The sequence below is a fragment of the Typopeltis vanoorti genome, chromosome 2, assembly GCF_054136105.1.
Source record: "Typopeltis vanoorti isolate ZY-2024b chromosome 2, IOZ_Tvanoo_1.0, whole genome shotgun sequence".
Taxonomy (NCBI): Eukaryota; Metazoa; Arthropoda; class Arachnida; order Uropygi; family Thelyphonidae; genus Typopeltis; species Typopeltis vanoorti.
This window is the reverse complement of record NC_143550.1, coordinates 132,409,590-132,435,536: the sequence shown is the minus strand read 5'-3', so window position 1 is coordinate 132,435,536 and position 25,947 is coordinate 132,409,590. Positions and strand designations below refer to the sequence as shown.

The 25,947-nt window shown below is 37.3% G+C and overlaps 1 protein-coding gene across 1 annotated transcript in view; it reads right to left on the bottom strand.

Annotated features, from left to right (window-relative positions):
- Positions 1 to 25,695, bottom strand: part of ND-MWFE (NADH dehydrogenase (ubiquinone) MWFE subunit) — a 49,269-nt gene extending 23,574 nt beyond the window's left edge. Inside the window, exons 1-2 of the mRNA XM_090408307.1 lie at positions 25,539 to 25,695; positions 1,311 to 1,397 (exon numbers count right to left, since the gene is read on the bottom strand). Coding sequence (XP_090264433.1) covers positions 1,311 to 1,397; positions 25,539 to 25,637 — 186 coding nt within the window. The 5' untranslated portion in view covers positions 25,638 to 25,695. The remainder of the gene's footprint in view (positions 1 to 1,310; positions 1,398 to 25,538) is intronic.
- Between the last annotated feature and the right edge of the window lie 252 nt (positions 25,696 to 25,947).

Sequence of the window (25,947 nt, the reverse complement as noted above, 5' to 3'; positions counted from 1 at the left end):
TCTAACATTATCTGGTCACTTTAAAATAAGAGATAAAAAGATAAGCCATTTTGAGTTATGGTTTAAACCAATAAGAATACAATTTGGTTGATTAAATCCCAAATTGCCAACCCATCCTCATTCGTTTAGTATCCAGGTAGATTCCCAATAGGGTGCACAAGAAGGTGAAAATTGGACATCAGGTCAGACACCCTTGTCAGTTCTCAACAGCAATGTGGAGAACTGACAACGAGACCCCCACAATCCCCAAAAGGCCATGTGGGGGGGTCACCTCCCAGTTATCCAGACTTGACCCTTAACTATAATGATGTAACTTTTCATGTAGTACTATCATAAGATCTTGTACACCCCCCCCCCCTGAGGGTATATGTCAGGATTTTTGATGATGATGAAAGATTAGCAAAGTGGTATTCAAAGCCAAATGGCAATGAAAAAAAAAAAAAAAAAAGAAGAAGACTCAGAAGAAGATCAAGATGTAAGGTGACGGTTAGGAATACTTTAGAAAATCAAAATTTAAGAGCTGATCAAATCAAAGCAGATAGAACAATTGCTGAAAAATCAGGCACAAACCACAAGATTATATTTATGATACAATTTAAAATGTATCATAAGATATAATATAAATAACTTATCTTACAAGCCTCTCTTGTTGTTTCAACTTCTAAATAAATTAATGAGTTCATGACATATAATTTTAATAAACTGCTGCAGTGCAGGTGAGGCAATGCTAAAAATAACCATCTGGCAGAAAAAGGATTGCTGCCAAAATCAATATTTGTCTTATATTTTTACCCCCCCCCCATCAGTTTTCTTGGTTTCCACATGAACGATTTTCATAGAATAATACAAATGCACATATATTATCTTCATTTACTCCACTTTTCTATTTAACATGTTCACGCTGATTTAGTATAATCAGTTCGATACACATTCCAGCACAAACGTGTTGACTGTCAGGTAATTCTCTTACCTATTAATTTTAGCTGTAGGCTGGCTAAGACTGTCAAGAGCATACATTTCTCAGTAGCATATGTTTTAGTATTGTAAGTGGAAATGTGTGTTCTTAGGCTGGCTTGTATTTCCAGGAGGAAAATACTGAGTTCTCAAGAGAGAAAAATCCCTGCTGCCTCTATCTAAACTAGCTAAATTTGTCTTGCCTGAATATAGACTACCCTAAGTCTCTTTCATTCACTCACCCACATATGCAAAGACAATCATTTTTTCCCTCCTCATTAAATCTTACTTCAGCCTTTATGATAGCTGTCAAAATTTGATAAGAGATTAAGTAAAAACATTTTAAACTAACTTACAACTGTTTTATGTGCATCTCCAGTAAGATTCTCATCTCTGAAATACATCCACCTTCCTTCAAGTGTTAATACATCCCTTCGATAAGGCTGAAATAATAAAGCTATACTACATTCACCTGCACATTTTTTAAATTACCACACAAATTAAAACTGAAAAAATATTAAAAAATGAATGCATGTTAAATTTTATTTACATTTTATTTAAAAAAATTATTTTATTGCATTAAAATTTTTGAGCACTGTATATTAATATATTTTTAAGCAATTACTTATAAAAAATATAATACTTATTTTGAAAGTTTGATAGGATATAATACTTAATTATATCCTATAAGTATTATATAAAAATATAATACTTATAGGATATAATTTGATACAATTTTAAAATTAATTATAAATTATTAAATAATTTTTATTTTATTTTTCCAAAAACGAAAACAAGTAGCTGACCTACTCTTTAACTCCAGAATGATACATACTCATAAAAATGACACAAAAAATTCATAAAAATGCCAGCTTGTTAGCTGAAATCCTAATACTACAAATGTTATCTGGTTAAATTGTGTGTAAAGATGTTTTATTTATACCTGTCAAACTGATGAGGGTTACCATTATTGTAAGTTTTCATCTGAATTATTAATGCTTTAATTTTTTCATTAATTTATTAATGATATCTAAATATGTCAAAAGTTGACGACTAAATTTCAACCAGTATAGTGAATAAGAGTCTGTCAGAGAAGGATCATAATTAACTGAAGCACAGTCTTCTGAATACCATCAACAATTTTTCTAGAGAGGTTTTGTTTTGGCAAGAACAACTCTGTTGAAAATAAACTTTCAACATCTTTCTCTAAATCCAGAGTAATTTATTAAAAAAGGGTGGCACACCATTTGGCAACTCCTATAGGTAGAGTTGACCTGCTAATGCTTCTGCCCGGTATCTCAACTTGGGCCTGGCTCCCACTGAAGAGACCTCAATAAAGGTCAAAACTAGTCTGGGTAGTGGCCCTTCTCTTAATGCATAACATTATACATATCCGGAAGGAGATGTGTTTTGCATTATAGGAGATACTGAGACAGAAGTGTTGGTAGCTAGCTCCACCTTTGCAACGAGTTGCCCTGGTGTTGTACCAGTGCTGAAGATACTTTCAGGCGCAAACTTTGTTTGCTCACACTTGGATAAAGGATTAAACTAAATTTATTATATTCTAACCAAGTGAAAAATAAACTTTCAACATCTTTTCTCTAAATCCAGAGTAATTTATTAAAAAAGGGTGGCACACCATTTGGCAACTCCTATAGGTAGAGTTGACCTGCTAATGCTTCTGCCTGGTATCTCAACTTGGGCCTGGCTCCCACTGAAGAGACCTCAATAAAGTGGCCCCGAGAGAAAGCTCCACGTTCCAGTCTTCTTTTGGATTCCAGTTGCCAGTTACCAGATCCCGAGAGAGAGCTCCTATTCCAGTATTGTTTGGTAAGAACCCTTCTAGTTTTTCTTTTGTTGGTTTTTATTTTTTGCGGCCTCGTTCCAATCGGTGCAGGTCCGTTTTAGGGTTAGGGTATTTCCTTTCGGGGACTGAAATTTGCTATTCCGTTGGTAAGGTATTTGCTTTTAAACAATGTCAAAATTCTTGCCAAGAGTTCGTACTCTCGGGATCGAAATTGACCCAAACATCGACAAAGCGACGTTTGTGAGAGCTCTTCTCAAAGTAGTCAAAGCAGAAAGTATTTATGGGCTTACCCCTTACGGGGGGGGGGGGGGGTAGATTCCAAATAGTAACAAACAACATAGACACAAGAGAAACGCTCCTTAAAGGCGTAGAATGTGAAGGGAAAAAATACCTACCCTTCCTAGTCGGGAGTATTTTAAAATCCGTAAAAATTGACAGGTTTCCACTCGAATATCTAGAGAAAGGGGAAGAAATCATTAAAACCATTTTCTCCAAATGGGGGGCTGTCCGAAACGTAACAATCGGACAAGACGCGGATATCCCAGAGTGGAAATCAGGGGAAGTGAGCATTTCAATCGAGATGAAAACCGAGGTTCCCAACTTGATTTTTTTAGGCTCAGCAAGAGTAATAGTCAATTATCCAGGCATAAGAAAACAATGTTTTCGATGCACCGCTTTGGGTCACCTTACCGCTCACTGTCCGAAAAACAACACATGCCGCAACTGCTAATTGACAGAACACACATTGAATCAATGTGAGTCACCATGCCGCAAATGTGGGAACATATCCCATAAAATAGCCATTTGTCCTAATAGGACCCTTGCAGAAAGAGCAGGAGGCGCCATAACACCTGCGGCAGTAGCCATTCCTAAGCTCACAACACAGGACTCTCAAGCTACCGGCCAAACAGTAAACGAACCACAAACAACTGAACCAGAAGAGTTTCCAGCCCTCCAACCGCCAGCTACTGCAACGACTACATTAGAAAATCGGGCAATAACTGGGAGGAATGCAGAAGGGAGAATTAGGAAGAAAAAGAAACAGATCACTAAGAAATCGGAAGGCAACAATGACAGCACAGAAACAGAGGAAATGGAAATCAACACCAGTACAACTAAACGACCCATCACGCCAGAAGAAGAAGGAGAAATGAAACGAAATAAACAGGACACTGAAAGCCAAATAGAAGCCTCAAGTTCAGATGAGGATGAGGAAGGAAATGAGATAATATCGCGAAACAACACAGAAAATGAGGAAGAAACCTCATCAGAAGAAGAAGACAGAGAGCAAGGAAATAATCCAGAAACTAAGGAAGGAACAGACTTTGTTAAAAGCAATACTCCAAACGTCTCTGTCATTCTGAAGAACTTTAAGGGATCTCCTAAAACGGCAGAAAAACTATTTCAGATAATGACCACAAAAGGAGAGCCAACTTTCTTGTTCTTTAAAAGGAGCAATAGACTCATATGGGTAGAACTCTATGTAAAGGATATAACCAACGTCGAGCCCCAGCAACTGGACTTAACAGAGGAAGAAAAACAACACCTATGCGACACATTGAAGTCGCTGACACGAGTAGATCTGGAAAAGAGATACCCAGGGATGATGAAGGAATTTGAAAAAAGAACTTTACCAGTAGATACAAACACCGGTTCTTCTCACCCCATTACAAAACCGGTAAAAAGAAAAGAACCCCTATATGAATATTCGAATGTAACAAAATGAATCCTATTCTATCTTAGGAATAAACCCGAGATAAAAAACAAAGTCCACACATCTGTACAGGAAAAGGGAGACGTGGCTTTGCAATGTGAAGGTGAGCTAGAGAGTCTTAGAATATGGCTCAAGTTTGGGAAAGTCACTTATGACCGAGCGGAATGGAATGAATGCTTGAAGAGAATATGGCAACTTAATGATGAAGAGTCAGTACACGTACTCACAGTGATGGAAAACGTGGTAAAAGACTATGAGGAAGCGGTAAGAGATAGCAGGGCAAATATGACATAAAAAAAAAAGCCCCTTCTAAGTTTCTTGGTTCTGTTTCTGTATGTTCACACTTAATCCACATAGGAGGGGGCAGACCTGAGAACCCGAGCGGCGAAGGCTTACAGCGAGGCGGTGCAGCTCCTTGCGGGCTGCATCACTCGGGCCAGGCTCTTCCCCCGTTCTTGCAGTACTTTTCTGTTAATTCACCGACTTTTGTTGTTCTGTTTATGCGTGTTCTAGCTCCTTTGTTGTTTCTGTTTATGTGTGTCCTAGTTCTTTTGATTTTCAATTTATGTGTGTCTTCCTGCATTTGTTTTTTCACTTCTTTCATCGGCCAGACATCTGAAGAGGTGGCTGGCCGGAGAACGCGGAGGAGAACGGATGGAGGGAGATAATGTCGGAGATCTGCTTGGTGCTGGCATTTAAGTCAGGCCAGGTGGATCGACTGAGGCCTCTTTTAACTACCTACTACTATCCACTCTATCTTTCTTCTCCTCTCTCACTATCAAGCTGACTCTCAGCACAACTTTTTTTTTAAATCTAAAGAGGCCAGTGATGAAAGGCATGAACTCCCATTCTACCTCAATAAAGGTCTAAACTAGTCTGGGTAGTGGCCCTTCCCTTAATGCATAACATTATACATATCCAGAAGGAGATATGTTTTGCATTATAGGAGATACTGAGACAGGAGTGTTGGTAGCTTGCTCCACCTTTGCAACGAGTTGCCCTGGTGTTGTACCACCTTACCCCAGTCCTGAAGATACTTTCAGGCACAAACTTTGTTTGCTCACACTTGGATAAAGGATTAAACTAAATTCATTATAATAATCTGCCAAAACAAATGTTACTTTTTTAAAATTAAATATTAACAATGCAAGGTAATTAACATTTACTTGAAACAAAAATAATTCTTACTAAATTTTGAAAGGAAAAAAAAGAGCATGATGCTATTTTAAAATAAGTGATTCATTGGTCATTTTGACCAATGTTTGCCCTTAATGTACAAACTTTGTATAACAAGTTGCCATTTTAATGTTAAAATGGCAACAAAATGCAAGTCCTGTTTTTAAAAAATTTCATCTGTGTAAAGCTTCATGATAAAATAATTTTAAATAAAATATCTTAGACATTTTTTTAAATACCATTCCTACACATGAGAGGCCACAATGCCTATTACATATATATATGTACTGTCTTAAACTCAATCATTTATGAGAAAGATGGCTGAAGATAGTGTGTGTGTGAGCATATTCCTGGGAAAAAGTGCTTTTTTAATCAGTGAATAGTCTGACTTTGTGCTACATCACTTTTCTGGACTACGAGTGTTCTTCAGTGTTTCTGAAGTTAGTTGTCGTCACTATATTGTGTATTTTGGTTACCGAGAAGACGGGGTCGGAATCGGATGCATAATGGTGGAAGAGAAAATGAAGATAACATAAGTTTTCATTATTTAGTTTTGTTTTATTATATTTTGACTTGGAAGATAAATAGACATGCAGGAGTATCAAAGAGACAGGAACGTATGTGGAATTATAAGGCAGGTGATTATAATAATCTTAGATGTCAACTTAGGGAAGTTTCATGGAGGGAGAAATTGGAAGGCCAGGATATCATTAGTGCTTGGGAAATTGTGAAGGAATATTTGTTAGAAGCAAAGTAAGCTGTATTCCACAAGTGAAGAGGACACAATTTGATGTAAAGTGGATGACAAACAATAATAAGCAGAAACTGCATGTGAAAAAGAGGCTATGGAAGAGATATAAGGAGACAGGTGAAGAGCTGATGCATGAAGAATATAAGATGCAGGCCAGGAGAGTGACTAGTATGGTAAAGAAGGCGAAACTGCAATATGAGAAGAGATTAGTCCTAATATCCAAAGAAAATCCTAGGGAATTTTTTAGCTATGTGGCCAGTAGGATGAGAAATGATTGTGGAAGAATGACATTATGGGATAAAAATGGGAATAGTGTAACTGATGCAGAGGACATAGTGGAATTGTTCAATGAACACTTTATTGGAGTATTTCATCCTGGAGAAGTAAATTTTAATACTAGAGGGACAGGGCAGGTTCGAGGTTTAGAGGTGCAGGAGGAGAGTGTGTTCCAAATATTGAGTACTCTGGATGCCAATAAAGCTGTGGGAGTGGATGGTATTTCACCACAAGTTTTGAGAGAATGTGCTAAAAAACTGTCAGTTCTCTAGCACATTCCATTGACCTGGCTTTTCAATGAGTCTGGCTAAGGGAAAGGTGCCCAGGGAATGGAAGGAAGGTAAGATAGTGCCATTGCATAAGGGTGGTAGCAGACTGGAAGTGTCTAATTACAGGCCAGTTTGTGTGTCATCAGTAGTTGTTAAGATCTTGGAGAAATTAGTTAGGGACGTATACAACATTGGGCAGATGAGGGTAATGTTATCTGTGAAAGTCAACATGGATTTGTGAGGGGGGGGGGGGCTCTTGTTTTAGTAATATGCTAGCCTTTTATAATAAAGTTACAAGAGCAGTGTTTGAGAACAGGAATCAAACCTTGGAGATTCAGTGGCAAACTCTGAAGGAAACATTGATTGATTCTGCCAGAGAGGCATGTGGTGAGGTTGTGTGCAAAGATAAAAAAATCAGAACTTCCTGGTGGACACAGGAAGTTAAAGAGGCAGTGAAGGAAAAGAAGAAAGCATATCAAAAGTTCCTGGCAAATAAGTCAGCTTTTACTCTTACAGAATACAGAGACAAATGTAAGAAAGCTAAACAGTGTGTAAAACTAGCTAAACAAAAGTCATGGGAGGACTTTGGCAAGAATATAGAAAATAAATATCAAGAAGGTGGCAAAATATTCTGGAGGTTGTTGAAGAAGCTTAGGAATGGAGGAAAGAGTGCTGTAAAAGGAATTAGAGATGATAAAGGTGAAATGAAAACAGGAGAAAAAGATATCCTTGAAGTATGGAGTAATTACTTTGAAAAACTGCTAAATGAAACAAGCAGTGATGACAGCACAGTGATAAAAAACACTGACCAGGCATGCAGTCAGGAATACATATCCATACTTGAAGTAGAAAAAGCCATCAAAGGCTTGAAATGTGGAAAGGCAACAGGAGTAGATGATATTCGACCAGAAATGCTGAAGTATGGTGGTACAAGAGTCTTACAGTGGCTGCACTGCATAGTTCAGAAAGCCTGGACAGAGGGACGAATTCCTGATGATTGGAGTAGAGCTCTCATAGTACCCATATATAAAAAGGGAAATAAAACTGAATGTGAGAATTACAGAGGTATTTCCCTACTGAGTGTTCCTGGCAAGATCTATGCAAGTATACTTGAGAAACGGTTGAGAAGAATTGTGGAAGAAAAGCTTGGTGAAGAACAAGCTGGATTCAGGCCAAATAGAGGCTGTCAGGATCAGATCTTCACTGTACGACAAATAGTTGAGAAAGCATGGGAATATAACAAAGATCTGTATTTACGTTTTGTCGATTTGGAAAAGGCATATGACAAGGTGCCAAGAGAGAAGCTATTCAATACGCTGCAGTTATATGGTGTCAATGGGGCATTATATCAAGCAATACTTAGTCTTTATTTGAGTTGTGAGTCAGCAGTTAGAATTGAAGGAAGTACAGGAAGATGGTTTAATGTTAAATCTGGTGTGAGACAAGGATGTACATTATCCCCTCTGTTATTCATTATCTATATGGATCACATTATGAAGGAAAGTGGTATTAAACATGATATCAAAATTGGAGATGTTAATGTCAGCTCTTTGCTTTATGCGGATGATGTTATACTTCTAAATAAATCCGCTACAAGTCTGCAAGATTCTCTGACTAAATTGAATAGCTGTTGTAATAGATGTGGTATGAAGGTCAGCAATAAAAAGACAAAGACAATGAAAATAGGCAGAATCATTGAAAATGTCAACTGTGTTGTGAATGGAGAACCTGTGGAACAAGTAAAACATTTCAGCTACTTAGGCACAATTTTTACTGAAGATGGTAAACTAAATATAGAAATAGACAACAGAATCAGCAAAGCTGGTATCGTGGGAAGTCAATTGAATAAATTCATATGGAATAAAAAAGAAATTAGTCGGAACACTAAATTAGCTGTATACAAGACTGTGTTCAAACCAATTTTAACTTATGGATCTTAGAGCTGGGTCAGAAGTAAAACACTTGACCAAAGACTAGAGACTGCAGATATGAGAGTCCTGAGAAAGATTAGAGGCGTGAACAGATGGCATCAATGGCAATATCATATTAAAAATGAGGATATTAGGAAAGAACTTGACATTGTCAGCATCCAGGAATGCGTTAGCAGAGCTAATCTCAGATGGTATGGTCACTTAAATAGAATGGGAGAGGAAAGATTAGCAAAACAAGTGTTCTCTGCCAGGTTGGCAGGAAAACGACCCAGAGGAAGACCAAGATATAGGTGGATTGATACGGTACAAAGTGCCTTAGACGATAGAAATATAAGATCTGATAATGTTGGAGTCTTGACAAGTAACAGACTGATTTGGAGGAAAATTGTAGATAGGAAGTTAGTAATGATGTAATTTTTTCATGTAGTACTGTCATATCCTGTACACCCCTTGAGGGTACATGGCAGGAATTTGATGATGATGATGAGCAGTAGATGAGGGAAAGGCATATACTGCCATTTTCTTGGATTTAGCAAAGGCATCTGACAGGGTGCCACATGATAAGCTGATATTTAAGTTGCAGCACATAGGTTTGGATGCTGGGTTGGTGAACTGGATTCAGGATTGGCTGTTCCGATAGGTATCAGAGTTGTGTATGGTGGAGCAGTTTCAAGGAGGCAGAGGGTTACAAGTGGGATCCCACAGGGATCAGTACTGGGACCTATATTGTTTAACCTTTATATCAATGACACTGTCAGTGGATTGCAGGGGGATATTCAGTTGTTTGCGAATGATGTGAAGCCGTGAAGGGTTATTAGTAATAGTGCAGATGTGGTAGCTCTGTAAGAGGATTTGAATAAGCTAGACAGATGGGCAAATGAATGGGGCGTGTCTGTTTAATGCAGCAAAATGTAAGGTCTTGAGGCTTCGGAAACATTGATGGGACACTGCATACTCTATGGGAAGAGTTATACTGGAGGAAGTAGGGAAGACAAGAGATCTGGGGTTGATGATTGATAGAAACCTGAAATTTAGGGGACATATTGCAAAGGTGGTGAAGATAACACAGAGGATTGCTGCAATAATGAGAAGGACACTGACCTGCAGAGATAAAACAGTTATCATTCTGTTGTATAAGACCCTGATCAGACTACACTTGGACTATGGTTCTCAGATTTAGTCCCCAGGATTTGAAGAGGATAAATTAACTATGGAAAGGGTACAAAGGCAGATAACAAAGATGGTTTCAGGACCGTACAATGATAGTTATGAGGATCGGCTGAGGGAATGTGGACTGCAGAGTTTGGTGGATAGAAGGAGAGATTATATGATTGAGACTTTTAAACTGTTGAGAGGTGGTTACAGGGTTGAGACTGGGGAGTTTTTCGCTTGGTTGAACAACGGAAGGAGTGATGATAAGGGGGCCATCCCTGGAAGATGAAAGGAAGCTGTGAGCAAGAGGGTGAGAAGTGGTTTCTTTGCATGGAGGGTGATTGAACCATGGAATGCTTCAACCACTTGAATGATTGCCTGATAGAGTGGTGAGAGCGAGAAGGTCAATGAGTTTAAGGAGTGGTATGATAGACTTTGTGTTTCCTAGGAGGGACCTCCCACGATGAGTCTTGATAGACTGTTTCCTAGGAAATACCTCTCGCAATGAGTCTTTTGACTCCATGGAGGCCTGAATAATAATAATAATAATAATAATAAATCAGGATGCCAAGCCTTTTGGAAGCTGAAAATGCTGTAGAAGTGATATGATATCCAGGAAAGCTTTGGGGTAACAGTCTAAGGCTTTCCTGGAATAGTCTAAGAAGATGATCTGGTCTGACTGTTGAGTACTGTCAAAGGTAAAGGGAGAAGGAACTGTAGTCTTTTTTACAAGACAAAAAAGAAATCTTTTATTTTGTTTAATGGATTGATAACTAAGTCTTTGGATTGGATTGGACATCTTCTGATAGTTTTGTTTGCAAGAAAACTGAGGATATCATGTAACATGAAAAAAAAAAAAAAATAGAATTTGAAAAGATCTTTTGCACTTAGTTCTGGTACTAATTTCTCAGGAGTTTGTATGGCATCCTCCTTTTATGGTCTTTATATCATCTGTAATCAGAATTTGGAATTATGTCTTTTGCCAATCTTTTCAAATCAACAAATCTGTTTTGAGCATCAACCAAACAATTCAGAAAGATATATCATTTTGCAATTAGGCACAATTGAACTTCAGGTTATTTAAGTGCATCATTTACTCGACAAGTTTTTTTCAGATCTTTCCAAATGATTATTATTAAGAGATAACCTATAGGGAGTAAGGGACTCTGTGAGTGAGGCTACATATCACCTGCAGCTTATATTTTCTTGAATTCATTCATATTACCTGCACTCAACTTCCAAAGGCAATCCATTCCATGATATCGCATACCACTCTATGAGAGAAAAATCTAGTTCTCACTTCTTTCGCTGTATTCATTCCATGGATGCCATCTTGCCACCCTCCATAAAATGAAAACTTCTATCTAATAGTATCCTGTATGACTCTTTCAGAAGTTTGAAAGTCTTCATCCTACTTTGGTATAATGACAACCAGGGAGAAGACATTATACCAAAGTAGGATGCCTGAATGGTTCATTAACTTTTTAGTTAAAATTACAGATTCGGATCTGGGATATTATTACTATAATAATAAGTTAACTTAAGAGATTAAGTGAGAGACAAAGAAAATTCAAAAATAATATCTTTATTTACAAACAATTAATATCAGTAGAAAATTAATGTATTTCTAATTAAGGTATTAAGTATTTCCTAAAGAGAAAAGGGCCCACAAACTTATCAGACAAGATTTCTACTCTTCAAGGTCACAGATTTTGACAAGAATACACAACTTCAAATTTATTGGGATGACCTTCTCTCACATGCAAAGCTCATCATACCTCAACTTAAATGCATTCACTGTCCCTGCACTCACCACACTCTCAGGGAATGCAATCCAATCACCCACCCTTCTCCATGAAAAAAAATCTACTCCTCACCCTCTTGCTCACACCCTCCTTCCACAGCTTCCAGTGATGGCCTCTCATTCTCCTCCATTCTCCAGATAGTCTATGAAAAATCTCATCCACGCTAATCTGGTAATTATCCCTTACCAACTTGCATGTCTTCATCATGTCCCCCTCTTGCTTCTATCCACTAGGCTTTTTACTTTGCAGTCTCTCAATCTGTCATCATATTTCACATTCCAAAGACCAGATATCAACTTAGTCAATTGTCTCTGGACCCCTCTAACGTCTCATCATCCTTTCGGAACCTTGCAACCAAATCTATGCACAATAATCCATATGAAGCCTGATCAAAGTCTTGTTCAATGGTATCAAAAGATCTTTACTTCTGCATATCAGTTTTCTCTGCATCATTTCCATAATCCGCTTATCATCCTCACAATTTTAACAAAATGTCCACAAAATTTCAAGTCTCTATCCAACAATCCCCAAATCCTTCCTAATATCCCTATCAATCCTATACTCTGCATCCTATCCTTGTTATCCAAATTTTAAAACCTTACACTTTGTAACATTAAACTGACATCCCCAAACACACTCATCCATTCAGACAGTCTACAAGGGTGGTCTGAAAAAGTTCTCGGCCTAACAATGAAAAAAAAAAAACGAATTTATAATTTAAAAATTTTTATTTTTCAACATGATCTCCCTTAAGACTAATACATTTATTCCAGCAATGCTCCAGCACCATTATCCAATCCTTGTAGTGGTTCTCAGTAAGATCTGCAAAATACCCCTCTGCACCTCTTCATTCAAAGAAAAATGCTGACCAGCAAGAAAGAGTTTTAGTTTTGGGAAGGGATAGAAGTCAGAGGGAGCCAAATCTGGGGAATAGGGTGGATGTTCCAACAATTCATGGTGCAGATCCCTTAATTTTCCCACTGCCAAAACATCTTTGTGGGCAGGTGCATTGTCCTGATGAAAGATGATTTTTTTTTTTCTGCAGATCGGGTCTTTTCTCAAGAATTTTTTCATCTAGTCTGGTTAAAAGATTGGAATAATATTCCCCGGTTATTTTTTTACTCTTTTCAAGATAATTAATAAACAAAATGCCTTTAGCACCCCAAAACACTGATGGCATGACCTTTTCTGCTGATGAAACCGACACTTTGTCTTCTTTGGCGCTGAACAACCGGCTTCTGTTTGGTGTGTAATGGTGAATCCAAGTCACATCCATAGTAATAAATTGATGCACAAAATCAGTTTTATTCTTGTTAAAATGCTCCAAGCACTGTTCAGAGATTTTCATGCGAGTACGTTTTTGATATGCTGTGAACAAGCGCAGCACCCATCTTGTACAAACTTTTTCATTTGCAATTCTTCATGCAAAATATATCCTACATGTTCTTTTGAAATGCCTATAGTCTCAGCAATTTCAGTCACTTTGACTCGCTGGTCATCCAATACCATATCATGATAATTAATAGTTAAGGAGTTGACAGCGTACACTAGAAATATAAATTAAACCGACTTTAATGTATACTTTCCGATATTTCGGCAACATCACATTGCCATCTTCATGGGAATTTAAGATAGATACGTGCATGCAAGTACTACATAACAGCAAATGAGAAACGAAGCGAGGAAGCTACTGTTTTCCTAAAATCCTGATGGTGCCCCCTGGCAGGCTATATCAGGTGTTCTTGGCCTTTGGGCTGAAGTTCTTCTAATGTATGTTTCCCAAATTTGGGGCAATCTCATGCATCCAAATTTGTTGAGGTTTGACATGTTCCTAAGGGCTGAGGCTGATTCCATGAATAGTCTTTCATATTTGAACTTGCTGCAGTGTATTACTGTGGCTTTCTTCCACCTTATTCTGTGGAGAAGTATCCAGAGCATGGTCTGCAAGCCCAGAGTGGCTGTACTGGTGAAATTGAATGTAGTCCTTGTGTTCTGAGATTCTGATATTTGCTGTCCTGCCTGTTTGGCCAAAGTAGGACAATTTACAGCTGCAAGGGACCTGGTGTACACCAGGTAGGTCTAGGGGAAGTGGTTGGTCTTTAGTGAAGTGGATAAAGGATGCCAATTTTCTATATGGTCTGTAACAATTGGTCAAGTCATGTTTTTTTAGGATTTTGTTGATTTTTTCCGAGGTGCCTCGGACGTAGGGAATGGTGATGGATTTAGAGTAATCTCTTTTGTGAAGGGGGGAAGTGGGTTGTAGATATCTGGTTTTAGTATTCTTTGGATTTTTTTTTGAGGGGGGGGGGATAGCCATTGACTGAGAAATACCATACCGTGCACTCGATCAATGATTTCTGGTGTTGTTACACTTTTTGGACGTCCTTCATGTGGATCATCTTGAAGGCTGGTACGGCCTCGTTTAAACTTGGCAGCCCATTTCTTAATTGTCAAAAACGAAGGAGAGGAGTGCCCATAAACCTTTATGAAATTAGAATGAATTTCTTTTGGCATTAAACCTTCTTTTACAAAAGAATTTTTTTAACTGCATGATACTCAATTTTATCCATTTCAAGGGATACAGACAACACTTATGCTTCAGACAGCTGTATAAAATAAACTACTTGATAGAATGACTTGCAATTTCAAATGGATGCTTATGACAGATGTACCAACTTAGAAAAAAAAAATTGTGCCGAAAGTGTTGCCATCTATTGTCGAGGCCAAGAACTTTTCAGACCACCCTCGTATTTAGGTCCTCTTGCAAAGCTATATCTGCAAATTGCATATTCCCATCCAAGTTAAACAACAATGGCCCCAAAACTGACCCCTGGTGCACACCACTAGTGACTTAATTAAAACAAACACACGTATAAACCACAGTGAAAATTATTTAATTGTAAATATTTCATCCTAAGTATCTTAGGACATCATCAGTACAGTATTTAAACAAAAATTAGGAATAACATACAGTTAGGGCACATGATTACAACAATAGAATCTCATGAAAACGTGCATAACGTGCTAAAGTAGTAAAAAAAAAAAAAAAAACGTTAATTATTTAACACAGTTTTGTATGATAATTTCCCATACTTTAGGAATAGTAAGAACGTCGTTGCAGTTTAGGTTTGGTCTATGTAGCATTTCAGAATGCCTTTCTAAAATTATGAAGAAATACAATTTTGCCACTACTTACAAACCTATCAACCAAATTTACAACTTATTACCTTCTCCTAAGGACAAATTCTCACCCTTGATGTTAACTGGTGTTTATGAGATTCCATGCTCATGCAAATTATCTTACTTTGGACAGACAGGTAGGTCTGTTCAGAAACGCATCTCGGAACATCAAGACCACATTCGCCTTCTTAAACCGCAGAAATCTGGCCTCTCTCAACACGGAATTGAAAATCCAAACCATAGGATCCATTGGGAAAAGGCTAAACTTTTACATAGATCTTTATTTAAACATGAACGTTTATACAAAGAAAGTTCTGAAGCCCTACTACACAGACCAAACCTAAACCGCAACGACGTTCTTACTATTCCTAAAGTATGGGAAATTATCATACAAAACTGTGTTAATTAATTAACGTTTTTTTTTTTTTTTTTACTACTTTAGCACGTTATGCACGTTTTCATGAGATTCTATTGTAATCATGCGCCCTAACTGTATGTTATTCCTAATTTTTGTTTAAATACTGTACTGATGATGTCCTAAGATACTTAGGATGAAATATTTACAATTAAATAATTTTCACTGTGGTTTATACGTGTGTTTGTTTTAATTATGATCGCACCACAGGTTTCGTTATTTAAAAAAATAAAACTAGTGACTGTTGAAAATTTATTTATCACTAGGTTAGACTATAATAGATTTAGTTTAATCCTTTATCCCAGTGAGAGCAAACAAAGTTTGCGCCTGAAAATATCTTCAGGACTAAATATATATATAGTGTTGTACTATCTTATCCAGTAAGTAGTGCAACACCAAGGCAACTCGTGGCAAAGGTGGAGCAAGCTACCAGGCACTTCTAACCCAGTATCTCCCATAATGCAAAACACATTTCCTATGTGGATATGTATACTGTTATGCATTAAAGGGATTGGCCATCTACCCAGACTAGTTTCGACCTTTATTGAGGTCTCTTCAGTGGGAGCCAGGCCCAGAGCTGGAGATACCAGGCAGAAGCAGTAGCAAGTCATCTGCATCACCAGATGACTTGCTACTGCTTCTGCCTGGTATCTCCAGCTCTGGGCCTGGCTCCCACTGAAGAGACCTCAATAAAGGTCGAAACTAGTCTGGGTAGATGGCCAATCCCTTTAATGCATAACAGTATACATATCCACATAGGAAATGTGTTTTGCATTATGGGAGATACTGGGTTAGAAGTGCCTGGTAGCTTGCTCCACCTTTGCCACGAGTTGCCTTGGTGTTGCACTACTTACTGGATAAGATAGTACAACACTATATATATATTTAGTCCTGAAGATATTTTCAGGCGCAAACTTTGTTTGCTCTCACTGGGATAAAGGATTAAACTAAATCTATTATAGTCTAACCTAGTGATAAATAAATTTTCAACATCTTTCTCTAAATCCAGAGTAATTTTTAAAAAAGGTGATAAACCTTTTGGCAACTCCCATAGGCACAGATGACTTGCTACTGCTTCTGCCTGGTATCTCCAGCTCTGGGCCTGGCTCCCACTGAAGAGACCTCAATAAAGGTCGAAACTAGTCTGGGTAGATGGCCAATCCCTTTAATGCATAACAGTATACATATCCACATAGGAAATGTGTTTTGCATTATGGGAGATACTGGGTTAGAAGTGCCTGGTAGCTTGCTCCACCTTTGCCACGAGTTGCCTTGGTGTTGCACTACTTACTGGATAAGATAGTACAACACTATATATATATTTAGTCCTGAAGATATTTTCAGGCGCAAACTTTGTTTGCTCTCACTGGGATAAAGGATTAAACTAAATCTATTATAAAACTAGTGACTTTCCTCTTCTGGGATATCACTCTCCCATACGCAACCTGTTGATATTTATCAGACAGACAATCTAACACACTAATCTACTATCCAACCCATCTGTTCCAATTTAAGTACTAGTTTGTCATGTGGTAATCTACTGAAACCCTTTGCAAAATCTAAACATACTACTGTATATGCATCCCCCTTGTCAAATATATTCATCACCTTGTTATAATAAGTAAGCAGATGCTAAAACACGATCTTCCTTTAGAAAACCCATGCTGTCCGTAAAGAGAATTCTACTGCTGTCCACCTAGTTCTGAATCCTTGTCCTCACTAGCTTCTTCAACTCCAGACAAGCAGATCGGCCTATAGTCTCATCAATTACTTTATGATGTGGAAGAATTTTGCTATCTTTCCATTCCTTTCAGACCTGGGCTAATCTAAAACTCATGTTGAAAATGTACATTAAAGGTTATGTTAACTCTCTGGAATGGCCTTGTTGACATCAAGTTTACTCAATTCCTCATATCTCCTGCTCACTCACCATCAGTGGTTCCTCCTCCCATTCCCACTGCTCTCAACTTCTGCATTATGTTACAATCACAAGGATGGAATACTTCAACGAACTGCTCATTAAACACCTCTACTATATTCTCCTTAGTGTTTATCATTCTCTCATTAACAATGACCAACATCATCCTCCCATAATCATTTTCCTTCCCCTGGCCAAATATAGAAAAAACTCCCTAGCATTTCTTTTAGCATCATTTACTAACTGCAGCTCATACTGCACTTTTGCTACCCTTACTAAGTGAGTCACTTTCTTTGCATGATCTTTGTACTCATGTAACTTATTATCTCCACTCATCTTATGCCACCTCCACAATGCCTTTTTCTTAAAGACTGCATGCTTCACCTTTTCAGTCATCCATTTTACATCTACCTTATTTAATCTCCTAACCTTTGGAATACACTCAGCCATTGCCTCTGCCAGATAATTCCTGAGTAAAGACCATGCAGCATTGATTTCCTTCCCATGCAATTCCTCAATTCATGATATTGCTGCAAACTGCCTCCTGAGTTTGCCATAATCACCTACCTTATAGTTCCACATATAACTCTTTCTCACACAAATCCTGATATGGCTGGCCACCACCCAAGTGATCATTTCATGGTCAACTTTCATCAACAGGAGGATGATGTGACACTTCATTTACAACAATATCTTCTGATGAGATAATCAAATCCAAGACCCTTGATCCATGTGTGGCCTCTGCTATGTACTGCTTAAGGTAGTTATCCCTTAAAATCTCAAGAAATTCATTCTTTTTGGTTCCTGATGCAACCTCTTCATTCCAGTCTATATTACCATAATTGAAATTGCTCATAATGATCGCCCTTTTCTTATTAGTCTAACTTTTTCTTCCTTCTTCTCACTGCTTTCCACATTACCAGGTCTATAGTAATACCCTACTAAACATTTCATCTTGTCCACCTCCACTCCACTTCACACCATACTGCACACCATCCTGGCTACTCCTTCAATACTGAAGGGGTAGCCAGGAGAGGAGTAAATACCTTCAGTATTTACTCCTCTCCTGGCATCTCCAACCTAGATGGGCACAACTCATCTCCCATCATTAGTAACACTCCTCTCTTTTTGCTTTGTCTGTCTTCACAAAAAACTACATATCCCTCCATATCTAGTCCTGTCAGAAAGCCATCTTCATTCAATCATGTCTCACTTATACCAACAATTTTTGGGCAAATTAACTCTATCAATGCTACAATTTCATTCCTTTGTTTCAAATACTTCTAGCATATATAAACATGCACACTAGTTCATTTCTGTTTCTATTAAAAAGTCCCACTAACCTCACTTCTCAGACATGACTCCTCTACACTCTCTCTCCCCTGTCTATTATCACTGATAGACAGAAATGGACAGATATCATCACTGATTCCCCCCCCCCGTTTCCCTGTCTTATTCTCTCCCACTCGTGCTGCTCACCTCTTCATTCACCAACTTGCCTACCTTACTCTCCTACTCTTCCACAACAACGCCTCTACTTTCTCAGGTCTTACATTCACTTCAGCTATTCTCTCTTGCAGCAACAGTTTCTCCAACTTACACCAAATCTATTCAAATGTGCCGTATAAGGCACAGTTTCTTCTGCTCTTAAACATAAACATAGAAATCTAATTAGCTTGTACCTGTTTTTAATTGAAAGCAAAAAGATAATTTGTGCACAACATTTCTTAAGAAAGAACATATTTCTTTTTTCATATATTCTCTACAATATCAATTCCTTTTATATTTCCTTGACATAGCAAAGATAATTTTAAAGTTCCCTTTTTCCTTGTGGAAACTTCTTTCTCATCCTTGAAGACAAAAAGTATTCATCTCTTTTAGGTATACAGCACTTAACTAGAATACATTATTATTATTATTACCCCAAGACCTCATGGAGTCATCAACATACATTTGTTGCTGATAGGGAGTGGAAGGACGGCAAAGTAGTTCCTTTGCATAAAGGTGGCTCTAAAACTGCGGTAGTTAATTACAGGCCAATTACCATCTCGGGAGTAGCGGATAAAGTATTGGAAAAGTTCGTTAAAGACAAAATTCAAGAATGGGTGGATCAGGATATGATACTCTATAAGGGCCAACATGGTTTTGTTAAAGGTCGATCCTGCCTTAGCAATTTATTAACTTTTTTAATAGAATGACATCTAAGTTGGACAAAGGAAATGGCTACACAGGATACCCCCATGGAATACTGTTGCACAAATTGGAGCAGATGGGGATGGATTCTAAACTGGAGATACAGATAGGAGAATGGCTCAGGGAGAGATACCAGAAGATGGTGTATGGAGGAGCAGAGTCCAGGATGAGGCAGGTGACCAGTGTTGTGCCTCAGGTCACCTGCCTCATCCAAATAGTGGGCTCTGTGCTTGGGACATTGTTGTTTAATTTGTACATAAATGATACAGGAAATGGCTTAAAGGGAGATATACAGTTGTTTACTGATGATGCAAAGTTGGGTAGCGCAATAAAAAATCAAGCTGATGTTGAGAGTTTGCAGGATGATTTAAATAAGCTGGCAAAATGGGCAAAAGGTAATGGATGTCAGTTCAATGTGGAAAAGTGTAAAGTTATGCATTTTGGGATTAAAAGATTACCAGCTGTGTACTACATTGATGGAACAGTACTCCAAGAGATTGATGAGGCTAGGGACTTAAGGGTGTTGGTGGATAGGGAGATGAAGTCCAGGGGAGACATTGCTAAGGTGTCCAAGATTGCACATAGGATTACTTGGTTATTGAGGAACACACTAACATCCAGAGATAAAGAGATTATTCCCCTTTATAAAGCATTTATACTTCCACATTTGGATTACTGTGCTCAGGTCTTGTGACCTGGGTTCCTTGGAGATGAGGAGGTTGTGGAGAGGATTCAGAGGAGAGTGACTAAGTTGGTGAGTGATGTAAAAATGAGGTATTTTTACATCACTTAACAAATTTTTACATTGATTAGGCAGAGAAGAGGGGATATGATAGAAACAATTAAATTACTAAAAGGTTTTTATAAGATTGATGCAGGGGAAATGTTTCAGCTGTGTGATAGTGATGAAAGAACAAGAGGTCATCCCTGGAAATTAAGAAAAAATGTGGTTAACAAGAGTGTGAGAACGAGGTTTTTCGCCTGGAGGGTGGTGAATGAGTGGAATGCATTGCCTGACTAAGTTGTGAGCTCTTCGTCTGTAAATGAATTCAAGAAGAGATATGATAGATATTGTTTTGATAGTTTGGGTCTCCCACGATGAGTCTACCAACTACATGGAGATACCTGTAATAATAATAATAATCTATCTAAAGGTACAACCTCTTTACCCTCTAATTCCTCAGAATTCATTTTGGGTTTATTATATAGATGATATTTTTGCTATTTGGCCCCCACAACGAAGACACATTGCCTACTTTTTTTTTTTTTTTCTTTTAATCAAATATAAACAACCTACATCCATGACTTAAACTTACTATGGAAATGGAAAAAAAAACAACAAATTGTCCTTTTTAGATATTCTACTCTTTTGTTCACCATCAGGTGAATTAATTACTTCCATTTATTGAAAGCCTACTTTCACTGGACACTACATTCAACAGCAATCAGGTCACCATCCATAACAGAAGACCGGAATTACAAAAACTCGGCATGTTCATACTATTTGTTCTACACCTCAACTATTACATCAGGAACTCTTAAACATCAAACGATATACAAATCTCTTTTTAATTCCTATAATCCTAGCCCAAATAACAAAGAAACAGTATGCCGAGTTCCAATTTCTTACATCTCAGAATTCATTTTAAAATTGTTAACGCACACAATTTAGTGGCTACTTTCTTCCTATCATCAAATTATCAGCATGGTTTCCTTCTTCAAAAGATAAATGGTGTCCTCTAGCTCTCCCTAGTGTCTAACAAGTTTCTTGTAACTGTCATCATTCTTACTTTGGACAAACTGAATACTCTGTGGAAAAGAGTCTTACATTAGCAACAGTAAATCTGAAACATGTGGCCTGACATACATAGAACAGATACAGATAAAGATATCCTATGGTCTGAAACACACTTGCTTCATTGGTGTCAGTATAAATTTGAATACTTGTCCAAAGAAAGCACCGAGGCTTTACTTCACCATTCGAACTTAAATCAGAATGACTGCCTCTCTCTCTAAGATATGGTAAAGTCTTATTTTAATCACACATCAATATTTTTTTTTTTAAAGAGCTAATGGATTATCAATATTTCCTCAGTTATACCATTGTGCTGTTTAATGTATAATATTACGCGGCTCTTTTTCATTATTCCATTATTCACTTTCTATTTTCTAATTACCTATTGTCACCACTGAAGATGGCCTGCAATATTCAGGCTGAACTATATCAACTTAAATAGCATTACTTATCCCTTGTATTATTGTGTTAATTGAAGAAACCCCTCATGGCACAAGTATTTCTTATACAACAATTAAAATTTTACTGGATTCTCAACCAGCATTTGCATAGCACAAACTCAAAGTACATGGGTAACAATCATTAAATAACACTAGAAACTTTCAAAACTAATGGACATAAAATAACTAATTTCCTATTTTAACATCTAAATAAATCTCGCAATTATTCTGTTCTTATGGTGTTGTGTTTATCTTGTAAAAGCCCTTCAGTAATTTGTATGTCTCAATCAAATCACCCCTTTTTTCAATTGCTGCAACCCACAAATCTTCAACCAGTCATCATATGTCATCATCACCTGTCACTCCCCCTGATGTATTTCCCAAGAAATACAATATACAGGCTTTTAAATTGAATGTAATGTCAACAAGTTTCTCCTTTCTCAACCCACTACCCACATACGGTACTAAAGTACTATAGGTTGACCAGCCAACCTCTCATATATGATCCCAACATAATAAAAAAAAAAAAAAAAAAGGTTCATTCCATATACCTGATACCATCTTGGTCACTTGCCTCTAGATCCTCTCCACTTAATAGCCAAGGAAACCCAGAAAACCAGATCTGTGCACAGTAGTCAAGATGGGTTCTTACCAAAGCTCGATAAAAAGGTAAAATAACCTGCTTGTCTCTATTCATCAGGGTATTATTATTTGACACCTCCAGGGAGTCCAAAGACTCATCGAGAGAGAGTGTGCCAACAGCATTGAACGATTGGTTCTCCTTCCAACTACTAACCACGCTCAAACTTACTTAACTGAGCCATTAGTAGCAGAGGCTCTACCAATCGACCAACCTTTGCCGGCCAAGTAATTTGATGAGCTGCTTTAGCCACTTTTGCAATATGTCCTCTAAACTTTAAATCCCTATCCACTAACACCTCCAAATAGTGGGCTTGTGTACTCTCTTCGCTAAAGAGTACATTAGACTATTGGTGTCTTGTCCAATTTTTATGGATACAACACCACTGAAAACATGCTCTTGATGAGCTGTGGAGCAGAGGTATGGGGAATGAAGGCAGAGAATTAGAAGTTTGATTCAATGAGTTTGGAGTGGAACTATATAAGTGTGTTGACCAGCAGCTGATTCTGTTCTTAGATGATTAAAAGAAAGTGGAGTGATGGAAGCAGCCAGTTCACTGAAGCAGTGCCCATGGAAATATCCATAAAAGACACAATGTAGCAACAGAGCATCTCTAGGAAAGCAACTAAACAGAGCCAGTAGTGGAGGGATTATCAATTAAGTCAACTGCTCACTTCTGAATACAATCAAGAATTGAAAGGTTTTAGGAGCACCACAACAAATATAGGAACAGCGTTCTAATGTCAGATGGATTTGAGATTTATAAAGTGTTAGGAAAGGAAATGAAACTACTCTAGTGTTTGGAACGAAAAAGAATACCAAGCTTTTTGGATGCTGTAGAGGTTACGGACCTAATATACTTATGGATGAAATTTAATTAAATGTAAATCGATTAAAGTTGGTTGGCAAGATCAACTGATCATGGTTGGCAAGCATCAAAAGTAAGGGAGAGTGAAGCATCGTTTTTCTTCCTTCAGATGAGACAGGATTGCATCTTGGTAGCATTAAAATTGACCAGGATATTCTCACCCTATTTAAGAACAGTGAGATCAGTACTAACGGCACTGGTCAGAGATGACCTTAAATTGTTAATTATCTGAGCACTACCAGGTTTTGAAAATGAAAAAGAGGAGTGGAGAATAATGTCACTGTCAAAGCTACGAACAGGATTGCAGGTCAGAAAGAGATTACTGATGTATATAAAGTCTGGGGTAGACCAACAGTGAAAGAAAACCATCAACTATGACCTGCAATGAATGACTGGAGGGGAAGCTGGCAATCAATTCACAAAGGGAAGGAGGATTACCATAAGCTAGCAGCTTGGTAAGAAGCCGTGATGCCAGACTCATTCAAATGGCTTGGAAATATCAAGAGCCACTTACTTGAGTTTCTATTGCCTTGCATCCAAACTTGGGTGAGATTGGCTACATGTGCTGTGGAACATGAATGGTAGATTCCATATTGGTGATCACTAAATAACTGGTGAATCTTCAAGTAGCGAAACAGTTGACTATTGATGATCTGTTCCATTACTTTTGAAAGTACTGAAGTGAGAGCAGTAGGGTAATAGTTTGATGGTTAACTTTTATCTTCCTCTTTGGAGACAGGCTAGATAAAAGCTTGCTTCCAAACTATTGAATAGATGCCAGAGTATGACAGCTTGATGACATGAAGAGTGCACAGGGATTGACAGCTTCAGATATTATAACATCATTACAGACTACAATTGAAGACTTTGGCCCTCATTTAGGAGAAAAATCTTTCAAACAGACATGTAGAGATCTCTGGCAGAAAGAAAAATGTGCAGGGCTTGATGAATGTGCTTGTCTGTGATGAGTGAATACTTTTTGTAAGTAAAAAAACATCAGAAGAGAAGTTTTGGTTTTATTTACATAATGCTGATTCTGTTTCACATTTTATGTCATAAATTGTTTTTTGGATGTTGACTTTACTTATCACATCCATTGGGAAATGCTAGTCATTACAAATACTATTTTGTCAATTATCAGTGATTTAATCTTATGGGAATGCAACAAACAAGAGAGAGAGTGAGGATATGCATGCGTCATTTTACTTTAAAGAGTGCACCAAGAGTACCAGGAGGTAATCAGTTAATCACAATGCAGCAACCTAAAATAGAAATTCAGCAGGTAATTAGTTTATTTCTTAATTGGTGATGCAATATGCAGAATTGGACCATTGATAGCCGATATTAAAACTTGGAAAGTTGAGGAAAAAAATTATTTATTTTCTCTAAATATTTCATTATACTGATTATAACCTAAATGTTTCTTGACTGTTTTCTGAGTTGCCATCACTGATCCTGTCCATCTGACATGTTTTAAAGCCAGTCAGAATTCGGTAATGCACTAATGCAGTTATATGTTGGTTACCTAAGTTTTATTTTTTACCGAGTTTCTGTGGTGGTGAATGCTTTCAATGTCTGCTTATAAAGGGTGAGAATTTGTTTGCTTTTATCCATAAAGTGATTCAAGGCATATGTGTTAGAAGAGAAAAAGTAACTAAAAATGGTACTATTAATAAAAAAAAAAATAATAATAAGTGGTCTTGTATCACTTATAAAATGCCTGAGTTTTTTCCTTCACTGAGCAGAGTAATACACAAGCAGCTAACATAATTTGCTACAACACTACTTGTTATACAGGATAAAAATTAGCCATAACATGTTTATAAATTAACCAGATCCAGGAATAAACGTGTGACTATGATATAATATAATAGGCAACTGTGGTAAGAACATCCAGGCTAATATATGACAAGTGAGAAATCTGTCTAATGACCAGCATAAAATTCTTCCAATGCTGAAAATACGTGAAATTAAAAATTGGAAAATTATAACAAACTTAGGAGACATAACGAGGATGGGGGAAAGGGTTACGAAATACTAATATAAAAATAAATAAATAAAAAGCGCAACATCAAAACAATCACTCTAGCTACCTGGCTTAAAATGACGAAGTAATATGTGATAGCATGATTTCAGAAAACTATTAAAATAATTTTCTCAAATGTAAACTGTCTCGATAACAGCCTTGATACCAGTAATAAACTCTAATTTGGTATATTCAATTTTAATGTGTTTCCACATATCATATACTTACTCTACCGAGATATAAATATTGAAGTCCATAGGCAGCAACTGATGGAACAGTCATCGCAATCAAAATAATTGCAGCAGAAGGAATTATTTCGTACCACATTATTCGAAATAAAAACGCTCACGACTTTCTTGCAGCACTCATACGAAACGGACATAAACAAATCTACAGCGCTACATAGGATTTCGCTAGGCTTGAAGTTAATTTATATAGAAACAACAATTAAAAACATGTTAAAAATAAATGAAAGAACATATTTATTAAAAATGTGGAAAAGAAAAGATAAATGAATAAAATAAAAATAAATAATAGATGAATACATGATGAATAATCATCACACCAACACATTAGTCATCTCTTATCGGTTACCTTGAAATGAAGTCCTAGCAGATGCGACAATAACATGTGAGGG